We start from the raw sequence: 15981 nt of genomic DNA, 5'->3' as shown, positions 1-15981 counted from the left end.
GACTGACAAACTGATTAGCTCGGGCCAACCGTTCCTGGAAGGTCTTTTGATAGACCTCTAGTGATCCAGTCTACTTATAATTGATTAATTCGCCCAATGGATTGCTACTAGCTGGAGGACCAAACCTCATCATGCAAGATTGTCTAAAGGTTGCCCAATCCTTAACCAATTGGTCATTTCGGAATTGGTGGTACCATAGAAGTGCTTCATCGAGCATGTGGTAGGCGGCCAAATAAACTTTCTCATGCGTAGGTATTTTTTTATGATAAAAGAACTGATCACACTTGGTTAACCAAATCAAGGGGTTCTTAGACCCATCATATGTAGGAAAGTCTAGTTTTAAATACCTGGGAACCGTATTTGGTCCCTAAGCGGCAGGCCCCAGATGGGGATTGTGATGACGCATTGGTGGTGGTGGAGGAGGTGGTGGGTGGTATCGATGGTGGTCGGCCGGTGGAGAGTAGGCTGCCGGCGGTTGTGCTCGTGTAACACTGTCATCTTGTCGCCAGAGGAGAGCTTGGATGGCGGCATCCATGGATTTTATGGCCTCACGCAGGTCAGAGGTTGTCTGATGCACTTCTTCCCGGGATTGAGCCTAAAGGTCTGTCCTCTGGCGATTATCTTCAACTAATTGCCTCAAATCCTCGGGGGAAGAGGAATCCCCAAGGGTGGACCTGTCTGATACCAAGATTTTAGGTTCTTCCCATGGATAGAGTCACCCTTCTTTCCTCTCTTCCCTCCATATTGGTTCCTGACACTGGAAGAGGATTCTTGTTTCTTGAACGTGGAATGATGGAAATAGGAATGGAATGATTGAGCTTTGAAGGAAGTTCGACCTGGACCTCAGAGGGAGAATCCGACCTAGACCTCTGAGGGAGAATCTGACCTGTTTAATTCTAGTTTCTCAATACTTTATTTTCCTTCCCTTGACGTCCCCCTAAATAGGGTTGAGGACAGAATTACAAAATAGACCCATAGGTCAAGTGGTTCACGCCACATTACATCTAAACCAAACCAAACCAAATGAAATTACATTAAAAGTAAATTGACATAATTTAATTCTTATGCCTGTGGATAACTCGTGATGCTATGGAGTCCATAACACACTTCTATCAAGTTCTCTCGAGGGAGAGGTGGTGGCAACATTGTAAGAGGCAAGGAAGAGGGGGACGTGGTTGTAGTCATTGAAACCATAGTACAAGTGATTCAATAAATTTCAAAGGCAACACTAACACTAGTGATTCCATAAACTCAAAAATATGTATTTATTAAGAGTTGAACTATCATGTGATTCGAAGGTGTTAATGACTTCATAGTAAACTAGATTTTTTAAAGTCTAATCAAGTTAATGTCAAGAATGAGTATAAGGCTGCAGAATCCTCTGACTCCTCTCAGGGCAAGGTTGTTCTCGCAACTGAAGATTATGACACATTGTGAAAATTGAAAAGTATGTCGTTCACATCTTCCACTACTATTACTATGCTAGTCACTCCAAGTACATGTTCTTCTTTTTTTCATATTTCTATACTTCACAATGGATCATTGACTATGGATCTTCTGAACATCTCGCTAGTAAACTTGGGAACTATAGATAGATTTATTTCTATTGTTGTTGGTTCATAAACAATCTCAGTGGTGCTTGCACTGGCTATATGGTTGAATGGGAGAAGGTGTACCAATTTGCTAAGTCTATTTATAGGTTGAAGTAGTCACTTCATGACGGATCATTGACTATGAAACTTCTGAACATCTCGCTAGTAAACTTGGGAACTACAAATAGCTTTATTTTTATTGTTGTTGGTTCATAAACAATCTTAGTGGTACTTGTACTGGCTATATGGTTGAATGGGAGAAGGTGTACCAATTTGCTAAGTCTATCTATAGGTTGAAGTAGTCACTTCACGATGGATCATTGACTATGGAACTTCTGAACATCTCGCTAGTAAACTTGGGAACTACAAATAGCTTTATTTCTATTGTTGTTGGTTCATAAACAATCTTAGTGGTGCTTGCACTGGCTATGTGGTTGAATGGGAGAAGGTGTACCAATTTTCTAAGCCTATCCATAGGTTAAAATAGTCATCATGGGCCTAGTTTTGATAAACTCAGTAAAGTGGTTCTTCAATTTGGTTCAAGAGATGTGAAGTTGACCACTTTGTTTTTGTTAAACTTACTAATCAAGGTAACCTCTTATGACATTATATGTTGATAATATTATTATAACATAGAGTGATAAAAGTGGCATTCAAAAAAAAGGAAGGTCTAGCAAAGTAATTTCAAACCAAAGATCTCAAGCTATTGAAATACTTCCTTGAAATTGAAATGTTGTAGTCTTAGACATTATATAGTTCTATCTCAAAGAAAATATGTCATCAACCTCTTAAAAGAAATAGGTGCTTGGTTGTAGACCTACTGAGACTCCTATGGATCCTAATATTAGTTGCATGCTGATTTTGGAAATGAGGTAGATGTGGGCAGATTTCAGCAGCTAGTTGATAAGTTTATCTATTTAACTACCACAAGGCTAGATATCTCCTTTGTTGTTAGTATTATTAGCCAATTTTTGCATCAACCACAAATTCTCATTGAAAAACTTTGGAAAGAATCCTTTGGTATTTGAAGTAGAATCCAAAACAAGGATTGCTCTATAAATGTTGTCCTCATACTAATATTAAAAACTTTGTAAATGCTGATTGTGTTGCTTCTGTTGATGATAGAAAACCAACCTCTACCTACTATATAATGGTTGGAGAAAATTTAGTCACTTGACAAAGTAAGAAACAAAGTGTAGTAGCAACATCAAGTGTTGAAGCAGAATATCATGTCATGAGTCATGTTTTGAGTGCAATATTGTGGCTTAAATCATTATTAGTTGAACTTGGTTTTTCCATGACAAGAGTTTGATGTAGTTCTATTACGATAATCGACTAGCAATACACATGTAAATTTATTGTTGAGTAGGATGAAGGGTCTCCATACCTCCTTGGGTGGCCACCTCTATTTGTTCATGTAAAAAACAAAGGAGACAAACAAATTGAATTCTCAATAATCCCAAACAAGAGAATCAAAGGTGGAATCAAGTAGAGAAAAATTATTAAGAAAAAGTATTTTGATGTGGATAAGAATCCAACTAGTCAACTGAAAATTTCTCTACAATAGCAATAAAATCTTGGTAAAGTTCATCTTATTGCAAAGAACACCAACCAGTAAAAAGTTCATGTGGGCTTCAATTTAATGAAGACAAACTTATAATCCCCACTCAAGATATGCACATATAGAAATATGTCAAAATTAAAAATAAAAGTTTTTTAGGAACTCAAGATGAAAGTAGCAATTTTGGGGAACAAATCTAAAAATAAAGACACACACCAAGGTCCTCTAGTGTCCATGGTTCTCTTCTTCTAGTATTTCCATCCACCCCATTAGATTCATCTTTAGAATCACTTGGTCTCAGATCAAGATCAATACCTTTAACAATGGAAAGTATGAAGGCCTTCTTCAACACCTTTAACAATGGAAATAAAACTATTACGAAAAACTGACATAAAAGCATATTTAGGAAAAAAGAAGTTTAGTTGTTCCATTATCTTTGACATGCTCAAAAAGAACCACCTTTGTATGTAGGGGTGGCTTCGAACCAGCCGGCTCGCAAACGGCTCGAGCAGAGCTCAGTTCGATTCGGTATACCTAGATCTTGATCCGAGTTCGAGATCCGGGATCGACTCATTTAAATTAACGAGCCGAGCTAGACCGAATCAAGGTTTAGCACATAAAGCTCGTGAGACGGCTCGTTAATTTAACGAGCGGCGGGGGATTCAGGGGAGTCAGGACCGGGGAGCGGGAGTTGGATTGCCGAGCGGAGCGGGAGCGAGAGCCCCTCCCATCCATTGTTGTGGCCACCTCTGTCGTCGTTAATAGCTGTCTCACCGGCCGCCTTCTGCCTTTCCGTCGCTGCTCGATTTTTTCCCACTCATATGCCTTCACCTTTGTTTCAGTCATCGCCGCCTCCGTCGCAGCCGTTATCCCCGATGAAAGTTCCTCGCCGGCGCCGTTGGAAGCTTTTCCCACTGCGTTGTTCCTCGTCTCAGCGGAAACCAGAGGACCTAAGTTAGAAGGGAAAAATAATCTCACCCCCCCCCCCCTGCGAGAAGACTATTTCGCACATGCGATTTTGTACGTGCGATTTAATTATTTTGATAATTAAATTTGGAATTAATTAAATATCATATTAATTTACTTATGAGCGATTGCTTTTATATTTATCTTATTTTTCGTTTTCTATATTATTTGCTTCCCTTTATCTATTATGTTTAAACTTTTTATAAGATAAATTTAATTATTTACCTTGATAAATAAATTAATAATATATTTATTTTATTTTATTGTTTGTCGTATAGGAGTTTATTTTTGTGTTATTTTATTTTATTTATTTTCTTAAAGAATCCTTTCCTCATACCTATGTTGGTTAGTTGAAAGCTAGAAATTTTAAGTCATTGAAAATATGGAAGATAACCTATAATTCAAATTATTTTATTATTATATTTTGTTCTTTAGTTATTTAATTATATTTATTTATATTTATATTTAAAATTATTTTGTATTTGTATTTATTTTTATAATTCCTATTTTAATTTAAATTTTTATGTATTATTTTATTTTAAAATTTAGTTATATTTTTATTTTAAATTTATTTTACGAATTTTACCTTTCCTCTTTCAATTTTTATTTATTATTTTCTTAATTGTATTTTACTTTTTATGTGCATATTTTTAGTATTTGGTCTAATTTCTTTTTATTCTTTTAGTATCCAACCCCAAGCCTAAGATAATGCATATAGTGTTAATAAATTATTTTTTTAATTATATAATTTTCTCTTATTTCTGGCATGGGTTTCTGTAGCATGATGAGCTTCGAATGGAAGAAACTTAATATTTATTTTTATAGGAATGAAAAATAAATATCAAGTCAACAATGGTAATTTACTTATGAGCTCGATGTAGTCTACAGTGGTAAGTTCGAGATCGTTTCTATAGAATATAGGAATGAAGAATAATATTGTCGTGATTATTATTAATTTCATATACAAAAAAATTGAGGTGCAATAGAGAAAATAATTAACCGATGAGATCAAGGGAGAGGGGGAGGCCGAGCTGGAGTTGGACCACTGAGATAATTCATGTCAGGTCTTCTTCATAGAACCAACCCTCTCTCTTCTACTGTCAATATCATGTGGATTGTTTCTTTCTAATACTTATTGATATTTCATGTTGACAAATATTGTGGATAATCACTGTAGCTTATACTTTATCTGTTTAATTTTTTAGAACTTTTTTGAAAAAAAAAAGTCTGATAATAACCTAAACCTTTAATGAGTTAATCTTATAATCTCAACTGGGGTGCTTAAATTAATTAAGTTGATTTTAAATGCATTAGGAAAATCTATTTGATTTTTATTCAATTTTTTATAATGTTAATAGAGGCTTGATATTTTCAAGCAGGATTTGAAGATAAGGGTTCGTGTCACAACACACAAGGCCCAGGGTCCCAACCCAAAACTGGCAGACCTCCAGCCTCTCATCCCTCATCCACAAGCCGTGACGGCCACGAGTGAAGTCTTCTACCCGATTTTCTCAATCCTGGCTTCTGAGGAGGTGTATTTTACTGGTATTATTTTATCCCTTTCGTCTCCCCTCTCCTCTCCTCTCCTCCAGTAGGCCTTCACCATTACTCTCCCTCTCGGCTTCCCGAAGCACGACGTGAGGATGCCGATTACCTTTGTTTCAGCTTCTGCCTCTTCCTCCTCCTACTCTTTGTTTGATGTTCGCAATCACCGTCGCTTCCTTCCGTCCTGCAATTGTAGCAGAAGTGGCCGCCTTCCCGTTCCTTTCTCGATTACCTACAGCCCTCCGGACAGAAGCACCCGGAGGTGCACGACGAGGATCTCATGCGAGGTTGCGGAGTTAAAACCCACCGAAAACGAAATCTCCTCCTCCGAGTCGGATTTGGATTCCCCGGCTGCCAAGGTTGGGTCTAGGGTTCGGGTGAAGGTCCCTTTGAAAGTTTATCACGTGCCTAAGGTTTCGGAGATGGATCTTATGGGCATCGAAGGGGTGATCAAGCAATATGTGGTAGAATGGAAGGGGAAGCAAATTTCGGCCAATCTCCCCTTCAAGGTTGAGTTTCTCGCGCACAACGTCGCCGGTCGTCAGGGCCCTCTTAAGTTCTTTGCGCATCTCAGGGAGGATGAGTTCGAGTATGTCGATTGAAATAAGCATCCCTTGTGCTCTTCTTCCCCTACGGGCATATCAAATTGTCAACTCTGCCGCTGCTTGATGCCGAGTAAACCTTGTTACAATTGGCTCACGCTACTCGTGTAAGACTTGTTGTTTACGTGTATAGGTTAATTAGATACAAGGAAGGGAAGTCAAAGCTCATGTATATAGGAGAGTAAGTTTTTCTTCTTTGAGACTCACCTCAATTCTCTCTACCTCTCTGTCTTTTTCTTTCTCTTTTCTTCTCTTGAGAATCGTTGTCATGTTTTAATTCATATGGAACATCTGGGGATAAAGACGATGTATTAGGGAAGGAAAAAATTATTGGCCCGAGTTTCACACTTCCTCAGAACTTGGGACTCACTATTTTCTTTTGCTGTATTTTTCTTGAATCAAATACAAAACTCTTCGGCATATTCTCCACTGGATCTTGATTAGAACTAACAAATGAATACTATAGCTTTTATCCGCTAATTGTAATGTATTTATCTCACATGCTCTTTGCTTTTTCACCTGTTCTACTTCAGAGAACGCCTTTCAGTTGCATCACTTTAGTTATGTGTACTGGGAAATTCTTTTGTATATATGACAAGAATATCTACCTATAATCTGGCAACTCTTCATTGTGTACCTCTGACTAAAAAAGGAATTTCTTAAAACTTTGGGTTGCTTTAAGGTTGACATGTGTTTTGGATTGTCTTTATCCGGTTGAAATATCAGTTTAGCAGGGAGTTATGGCCATTATCAACCAGTAGAAGGATGGTAGTTGAGATCATGCTCATCTTCTGCTATGATTTATGTTTTTAGGACTCCAACATTTTGTCTAATATGTTTGAAAATCTACACATTTTTTCCCATATTCTCTAAATTCTCTGTGGTTTGTTTGTCTTAAGAGCAATGATAACAAGAGGAAATAGAGAGAGAGAGAGCATATGCCTATAACTAAGAATTTGATACTTTAAAGTTCTTTATGAATGTTGGAGTGCAAATTTCCACAGTTGCAGTTGAATAGAACAGACAGTTATAGTTATTAAAAAAATGAAGATTCAGTATGGACGACTTTGTGGGTCACTGCAGCTGGACTATTTCTACTTGTTGGTAGCTTTATAATTTGACAATATAATGTTTCTTTGTTACTGCAAAAATGTGATTTCATCATTGCTGGGAGGCAAATCAAGGATAAAGAATTGGCTGTGTAGTTGATTTCTGATGAAAGGCGTTGGACACTTGAACTTCCTTTTTGTTGGAGGGAAGACAATCTACTCAGATAGGTGTCAGTGGGTTTTTCTTAACAAGTTATATGCATATCAGATGACTAAATCTTTCTTTAGAAGTATATTTAAATGTCTAATTAGATATTCTTTTTGTGTAACAGCATAATATGCTGATGTTTCTCTTTATTGAACAGTCATAGCCTTGAAATCAGTTTTTGTAACATTGATTTCAATCTATTTAACCTTTGTCTCACCATTTCCAAGTCATGAATGAAGACCAAAGTGACTCAAGACTTGGTGGAGCACTAAGTGAAGAAGCAAAGGCTTAAAACACTCTCTATTCTGAAAAAATTAAGTACATTGGTTCCTGACTTGAAGCTCTCTGATTGTATGTAGTCTATATTATCTTATTATATTCGGTATTGGCGAGCAAATTTTTAATCCTCTTCTCATTTCAGTGGCTTGAAAAGTTGTTTTTAGTTTCAATCAGATCTGAGCTTCTTCAAAGGGCTTCATATTCTTAGAACAAGTTAAGTGGCATTAGTTTGAGCTTCTCCTCACTTTTATAGGCACATAGGATTGGGTATATTGGACACTTATTGCGAAATCATCCTATACAAGAAGCATTAAGTGTGTTTCTATTGTAAAGCTAATGTCCCTTGCATTGTACTTGACTAAGCCTTGTTACACTAGTCCAAGTCTGTTGAAGGCTAAGTGAGGTGGATACCCACTTTAAAAGGCATTGATCTCTGTAAGGTACTGTATATTTGTCTAGGGTAGTCAAAATTTGTGTTATGACTAGGATTGTGTAGCCTAATTTAGTTGTGGCAACTCTTGGGTATTGTTGTAATTGCCCTTTGTGGCCTTCTAATTGCAAATAAGAGGGGGGAGGGGTTTGTGAGCACTAATAGGAATTTTAAACTTTCTTCAAGTTAATTTACAACTTAATATGAAATTAAGACTTTGAGCAAATAAAGAATCAAGATACAAAAACAAGGGATCTTATAATGGTTCATAACACAAACTCAAGTCACTAATCCATTCCCTAGGCGCGCAATATATATGTTACTTTGCCACTTTGAGTTAAATTGACTATGTCAATAGTTATATGACATTTATATCAAAAAGTAGTAAAGACAATATTACATCAAATGTTCACAAAGGGAATTGCAACACCTCATTAAGCTACACAAGTTTAGACTCATAAAGGGATTTTTTTGCTAGAACAAGCAAAGTTAGTTTTCAAAGGAATTTTAAATTACTCAACTACAACTACTAAAATTCTTTTAAATGTAAAAAAGTTGAGAGTTTGATATAGCCTACACATGGGTTAACCAAACATAAAACAAGGGTTACTTGCTTACAATTTTCAACACATATTAAGCCTCTTTTATTTTCAAAATTCACGAGTACAATTATTTTTTATTTTTTGAAATATTGGTTCAATTGTACTCGATCCAGCTCAATCAAATGTCAAATTTGAAAATCAAAACCCAAATTCACTTGTTGGAAAATATAAAGTTGTTTAACACTATAGAGGATCAATTCCAACACAACTATAAGCTAAGACAATTCAAACCCCAAAGATGATCTCAAAGAGTGAGAATGCTTTTATTATGGTTGTTGCTAGTGTGGCAAACTTTGTCACACATGAATGAGATAAGAACTAGCATAAATAGATGAAATATGTTCTAAGAACTAGTTGTTAGAGCAAAAAAATGGACTTTTTCTCCTCTAGCAAAAAGATGAAAACCATATTAATTTTTTTATAAAATACTTAAAATTTTATCATTGAACTACTAGTTATAGTGGTAGGTCACTTACATCATTTTGTGACCTAACAAACCTAGATCAAAACTTGGAAGTACGCCTTTGTACTTTCAAGGCACTCTTTGTTCGAATAACAAATATTGTTAGATCAAAAAATTTCTTCTTCTATTGTTTCATTTTGATCAATCAAGGCAACTTGGTCGATCAAGTTAGGAAGTTTGAACTTTGGTCGATCAACATATATTGTTCAATCAAACTCTCATTTGAACAACTTCCTTCCAATATCTTTCTTTTGATCATTTCTTATTCGACTAATTTGTTCGTCTAAGGCCATACAATGATTTAAAATTTTATTCATCACCTTTCTTAAACACATAATAGTGTACTTCTTCTAGTTACTCGATATATTATGCTACCTTCTTCACCTTGAACAAGAAAGACGTGGTTCTTTACCCACTTGTTATTGGATTAATCATGTGTAATTACGTAAATGTAAAAAAGGTTACCAACAGGGGAACATCGGGAACAAAATTTTTGTGTTCTCTTCTAGCGTGTACTTTATTACTTGCATTAATTTTTTATTAAGCACCGACATTTTATTTTGTACATCTCAATTCACCCTCCTCTTGATAAATTACCTAGGCCAACAAATGGCTTAATTTTTTAAAATAGGAACATTAAATACAAGTAAATAAATAAATATTACTAAATTGTGTTAACTCCCATAAATCTGAGGTGTTTCTAGTCACATTTTTAAATATTTCACAACACATGAACAATATGAAACAAAGGAAAATACTCTACAAACCTCTCCTTATCTTATAAAGCTCGTCATTCCTGGAGCTCACCCCTTCTATCTAACTACATAAAACAACAATGCATAAAAACTAACACTTCTGTGGTCACTCCAAGCGTCTTTGAGCAAGGCCTGTATGGAATCATGTTTCATGGTGTCTGGGCAATTTCAAGCAAAATTTTGTGCAGGGACTGTGGCTTTGAAAAGAAGGGACAGTGATCACTGCCTTTGATCTTGAACACCCCCTGAGGTGGGTTTTCTCTCACTAGCTTCTCTTGAATGTCTGGGGAGAGAGTGTGGTCTTCCAGTGTCTGGATGTAGTAACGAGGTACACTACCATATTTCTCCTGTGAGAGAGAGAGTTTCTCCATGATGGGTCCCAGAGGGATTGGCCTAATGGAAACCATAGCCAATGCAACATCCTGCAAACAGACCTTCCAGTTAATGCAGAATAAATGCAGGTAATTTACTTATTAGCTGTTTAGAATCATTTTCTCTGGCTCTCTTTTCCTGCAACTTTTCTCTCTTTTTCCCTTTTTCTTTCTCCTATCAATCTTTTTTATTTCACCATTTTACACTTAACATACATCAGCACATCACTTACAAAAACTCTTTTAATCATATGAATGAAAACTTCACTTCCAAAAAGAATGAATGAGAACTTGTTTTTCAACACCAATAAATAACAGCATTACTGAAACCTGAGAAGGGGAAAACCAAGAATCTTTTACAACTAAAACCATTTTCAATTTTTTTTTCTCTTTTTATTTGACTTTATTTTATTTTTAAAAAGATGGATACCCAGGAATTGACATTTTGATTCGCTTGCCGTGAGCCATGTAGTGCCATGGTGGATGGAAAAGTAGATAGTCAAAACTCAAATGCCAGCCTTAATCTTTTCTATTAAAAAGTCAGATAGATATTTGGTCCTATTTACTGGGAAAGCTAGATGCTTCCTTGTTTCTTAGTTTTGTGTTGGTCTTCTAGTACATTTGCAAAATCAGTTGCTTGTCATATATGACTAGGCAATCCGGGCAGCTCAGACAAATAAGTCTAAAGCTAAAGGCTTATGCTTTCCAAATCAATCATCATAACTTCAAGAACCTTCTAATTGAATTTTTCTCTACCAATTCCTGTGCTGGTCAGAAATTATAGGACAAGACAGCTTTTTTTTGGGGGGGTCACAACAGAACTGTGAATGAGAGTTTCTGAGAAACGAAGTTCAAAGTGCGTGACATGCTGCTGCTTCAGCATAACATACAAATGGGAGTTCTGAACTTGGATTACTCGAACCTGTCAATTGCAATGCATGATCGTGTTGACTTGTGCTCAATCGAAGGTTTTCTTCATGTTTACCAGTTGTTTATTAGACCTACAGACTGGCTCTACACTTGGAATTTAGTGCTTAAGTGGACAACCTGTTGAGCAAGGTGGTGAAAGAGAGCATTTTATATATTTCAATCATCACTCAACATTAATTATTAACTGAAATATCAACGGAATTTGGGAAAGTTAAAAAAAAACTAGGCTGCAAAATGTTGAACCAAAATACCAATGGCTAAAAAGTGGTTAATAAACAAAACTGCAGCAGAGACTAGTAAAAATAGCTAAAATGGATTGTCAAATGATTCAGCTTAAAGCATTCAACAAATGTATGCAAAACATTCCAATCATCCCAAGAAGTTCTCTGCCCCTAAACTTTAAAGCTCAAGAAGGAAGAAAATTTTTCAAAAAATAATACCTTGGAGGAGCTCTGGCTGAAATATAGTCCTCTGATCTGTTGTTTGTCCAGCATGAGACTTGTAGGAGACTTGTCCTTACCATTACCATATTTTAGAGACTGTGACTCCTGCATAAATATTTCAGCTGATGCTAGCTGCAAAGTGCCAATTTTTACATCAGAAAATTATGATTTTAAAGATGATGTAGCAAAGCCTATAGGTATAATTGTTACCATCATCTGTAATCATGTTTTTTTAGTAATTTGTTATGTTAAATACAGTGGAATGAGCAGTGAAACTAATTCACATTTGAGAAACTTAAATTTTCAGAGATCTACTATAAGCAACATGCTAGATACAACTGCTCCAACCCTTTTATGTAATGGTCATCTGCCGGCATAAGCATTATGTCAACAGTTCACTTTGCAAGGATGTTACCTTAAAAATAAGTTTAATAAAGCAAAGGCATAAGACAGAGACCATAAGAAACAAGACAGCATGGTAACTTGAAAGGTAAGAGTTTGCAATGTAGCCCCTTCACGTGGTGAGTTGAACAGAGCAAAAATGCCTTGCATGAACATAACATACCTCTTCTGTGAATACATCGAAGGGTCTCTGCCCATCCGCCACCATTGTGGCACTTAAGTAAACTGCCTTTGAAATTTTCTCTGGACAGCACTCTAGAGCATAAGATATTGTCGCCCCTCCACAACTGTGACCAACCAAAATAACCTGTAGGTCTAAAAGGATCATGACCCTGTTCAAGAAAATAATCCAAAAAGATAGGGCTTAAAGGAGTTAACCCACTGAATACCTTCTCATCCTCAGGGAGTTTTCTTAGATAGTCAATTAGTGGCTTTGAATACTCTGCCAGAGTTGATACTGAATTTGGATCTGTGTGGTCAATCCCTGAACCTGTGAGATCTAAAGCAGTGGGAAACAATCCTGCTTCCTCTAACAGAGAAATCGTCTTGTACCAACACCATGCTCCAAATCCTTCTCCATGAATAAGAACAATTTTTTTTATCTTAATATTCTCCAAAATATCTTGATCCTGCACAAATGTGTTTCAGGATAAGAAATGCATGCTTTTTAACATGCCACAGAATCAATACCACGCATTCAATTTTATCAATGGCTGTAGGTATCCTGACATCACAAGACAGATCCACTAATGCATCTTAAACTGATTCATACAGCCTTATGGAACAGCAAGAGTTCAATCTATTTATGATCTTTGAAGTAACAAAATACAGAAAATGGGAACTACAATCCCCTGTTCTGGCCATACTTTTTGAACTCATACAGATCAAAGCATCAGTGCAGGGCACTTCTGTCCATTGTCAAATCCAATTGATTTCCAACTAAGTTGAAAGTGGAATTATAACCTTAAGAAAGAACAATAATAATATGTGCAACTTGAGATTTTACGACCTCATTTCTAAAAGGATGATGTGAAGGCTAAACACAAATGCTGCGACTAAGGTGGAGTTGTCAAATTAGCAGCCTACTTGATCTTTAACAGTTCTGAGGTACTCTACTGCTATCTCATTGTAGACTTCAACTCCCACAAACTGTTATCAACTTATCCTATCAAGCCAATGACCAAAACGGATGATGTTTAGCCCCTCTTTGTTTCACCAATCCCTCATAGTAAAATCACCACTTCTTTCATTGAATTATAGCCAAAAGAAGGCTTACAAGGTGATACATCTAGCTGAGTGATTAGTAAATGCAAAGCTACTTTTGCAGTGAGAGGGGGATTGGCCTACTAGTTTTCATCTACACCAGCAGAAGTCGGTCTTGCAAGTCTAAGTTATTTCCATGTTGCACACATTATCTCTAGTTTTTAGTCGAAATGCTTAAATTGGCAGCAGAATCACTTTTTTTTCTCGCAAGCAGAAACACGTTTAAAACAAGAACTGCGGAAACAAGACAATCAATAGAAGAAATCACGCAACACCAACCTGCTTCCCATTGGAGAATGTATCAGACATTGTCCTCCTTCGAGAGCTTGTAGATCCGATTCGGCGTGACATGGAGCCCTCAAACCTCTGAGAGAGCTGCTGCTGCTGAATTGCCATGGAAAGAGCTTGACGGTGCAATAGTTCTTCTTCCATGGCCATCTTTCTTTGTGATAGACGTCCGCTTCTCTTGCTCTTGGATCCAATATCTCTGCTTCCCTTCTTTGGCATGCAAATCAGTTTATTACCCATTTGTAAACGGGAGAAGAAGATCAAAACACAAAGGATCTTTACGTAAATAAATTGAACTGCGTTCCAGTGAACTCGGAGGAAGGATTCAAATCTGCTATAAAAAAAAAAATTAAAAAGGAACAAGTCGGCGGAAAATCGTTGCAGGAAAAAGGTCAAAATTCGTACGCATACCGGTTGGAAGAGGAAAACGAGTTCAGAAGAGGACCCACATGAGTGTTGTCATTATTAGCTTTTTCTTTTCTTTGCACACTATTCAGTTAGAATATCACTGGATTCAGCACAGAAGAAAAAAAAAATACCACAGGAAAAGCGAACGCAGACCCAAATATAAATCCCGTTTTTCTTGGATACAACAAGAAAGAGATCGAAACAGAGTGTCGCTGAACAAAAGCCAAAAAGTCAATCGATTCTGCGAACAGAGAATCGAGATGTTGAACAGACCAGACGAGAAAAGAACAAGTACTTAATACGAACTAAAGGAAAAAAAAAGTAGCGAGCATCACTGTGTCAACTCGAATTGCAAGAACACGAAAATAAAAAGAATACAACATATTATCTGTGAGACATTTCCACAATGTCACGGAACTCATCCACAATTCCGTTTCAAAAAGTCGCAGAAACGAAATTCAGCATCGACCCAGATGCGAACTATCTGTACACGAAAAAAATTTCGTGGGAATTCACAAAAAAATAGAAAGTCAACAAGGGTGATAGAAATCAGAGCGGAAAAAGAAAAAAAAAAAACCAGAGGAACTGAAGGAGATTTGCAGCGAGTGGAAGACGTTAGTCAACCGTAGATAGCTTCCAATGCTCTCATCTCTCACCAATTTTATCAGAAAATTTTTATTTAGTAGCATCTTCAATTATTCAATTACCGAAGCTGGAAATTTTTTTTCACAAATCTCGATTTTCCGGTCGTCCTCCCTCTTCCCTCCTGGCTTGCAGCTGTAGCTGTGCGCGTAAGCGACGTTTTTGGCTGCTTCTGTCCTCGCTGCTAAATTACACTGGGTACGTACCTGCTCCAGGGTCTGTCCCACGTGGACCCATGAAGGTTACAAGACACACTAATGTTAATTTAATGTAATATGTGATAGAAATCAATATTAATGTAATATAATATTATTAAAAGCTTATGATAAAGAGGGTTTTTTGGTTGCACCCTGTGGTACAATTTTAAGGCATAACTTACAACAATCAAATTTGTCATTTCTATAAGAATTTTAATGAGATTTTTAGCATATTATATATTAGGACCTCCTCTATTCATACTTGGAAAGGAAATCATGATTTTAATACATAATTTGGTAGAAAATTAGAAAAGAACAAAGATTAGGGGCGAACGAACTTATTAGATCAAACTTTGTTATGTGATGTCTAATGCTTAATTCGAGTATTTTTAAAGAGGTTTTCGGGCCAAAAATCTGATGTATCGATCGATACGCTTGTTTGACCATATGTAAATTGTAATGTCATGTTACTGGCAATTTTGAGATTTAATCTAAGTATATAAACATTAGTTGTCAATGACAGATACTTGTTAAAAAATTTAAATGTTCTTTATCGTAACTTCGCTCTCTACTCTATCATCCTTTCCCTTCATAAAACACATTTTCAAAATCAGATATTATCAAATATAGTCAAAATTAACAAAATATTTATTTTTTAAAATATTTTAAAATTATACTTGTAACCCTAAAATCTTCGCGAGACTTGAACCCAAGACCTTAACATTAGAAATCCCCATGTAACCATCATGATTTTAAAAATCGAAACATGTTAATGTATGTTGGCCGACACATTTTCATTTACAAGAATCAAATCACAGATGGATTTCGTTGAGTTTCTTGATTTACGAAGGAAACTCGTTGAAACTGTAGGTTTAAGAAACACCAATAGAAAAAGCTTGAAATGTTCGTTTCACAATGATATTCTAATTTCTTAGGCCTTGTTAATACATTTTTTAGGAAATATTGGAAATGCATTTCTAGGTAG

The 15981-nt window shown here is 36.3% G+C and overlaps 2 protein-coding genes across 4 annotated transcripts; one reads left to right on the top strand and one right to left on the bottom strand.

The window, feature by feature from the left end:
* Positions 1 to 5762: 5762 nt before the first annotated feature.
* Positions 5763 to 6266, top strand: LOC137946632 (ferredoxin-thioredoxin reductase, variable chain-like). The gene has a single exon (XM_068792958.1). It carries the CDS (start codon positions 5763 to 5765, stop codon positions 6264 to 6266), a length of 504 nt encoding a protein of 167 aa, XP_068649059.1.
* A 3686-nt stretch (positions 6267 to 9952) lies between these two features.
* Positions 9953 to 14770, bottom strand: LOC137945911 (putative methylesterase 14, chloroplastic). Of its 3 annotated transcripts, none has more exons than XM_068792001.1 (6): positions 14161 to 14770; positions 13741 to 14080; positions 12588 to 12827; positions 12362 to 12505; positions 11794 to 11928; positions 9953 to 10474 (listed from the first exon to the last, which is right to left on the bottom strand). In XM_068792001.1, the coding sequence occupies exons 2-6, from the start codon at positions 13987 to 13989 to the stop codon at positions 10202 to 10204; spliced, it is 1041 nt and encodes a 346-aa protein (XP_068648102.1). In that variant the 5' UTR covers positions 13990 to 14080; positions 14161 to 14770; the 3' UTR covers positions 9953 to 10201. The 3 variants fall into 3 exon arrangements, with proteins under 3 accessions (XP_068648102.1, XP_068648103.1, XP_068648101.1); XM_068792002.1 differs by having other exon boundaries at positions 13741 to 13956; positions 14161 to 14175; XM_068792000.1 differs by having other exon boundaries at positions 13741 to 14770.
* Positions 14771 to 15981: the final 1211 nt, after the last annotated feature.

The sequence above is a fragment of the Aristolochia californica genome, unplaced genomic scaffold (assembly GCF_029961685.1).
Source record: "Aristolochia californica isolate CCGP_79_NKW_82.1479 unplaced genomic scaffold, dmAriCali1.0.hap1 SCAF_12, whole genome shotgun sequence".
In the NCBI taxonomy this organism is placed as follows: domain Eukaryota; kingdom Viridiplantae; phylum Streptophyta; class Magnoliopsida; order Piperales; family Aristolochiaceae; genus Aristolochia; species Aristolochia californica.
This window is presented reverse-complemented; position numbering and strand designations above follow the sequence as displayed.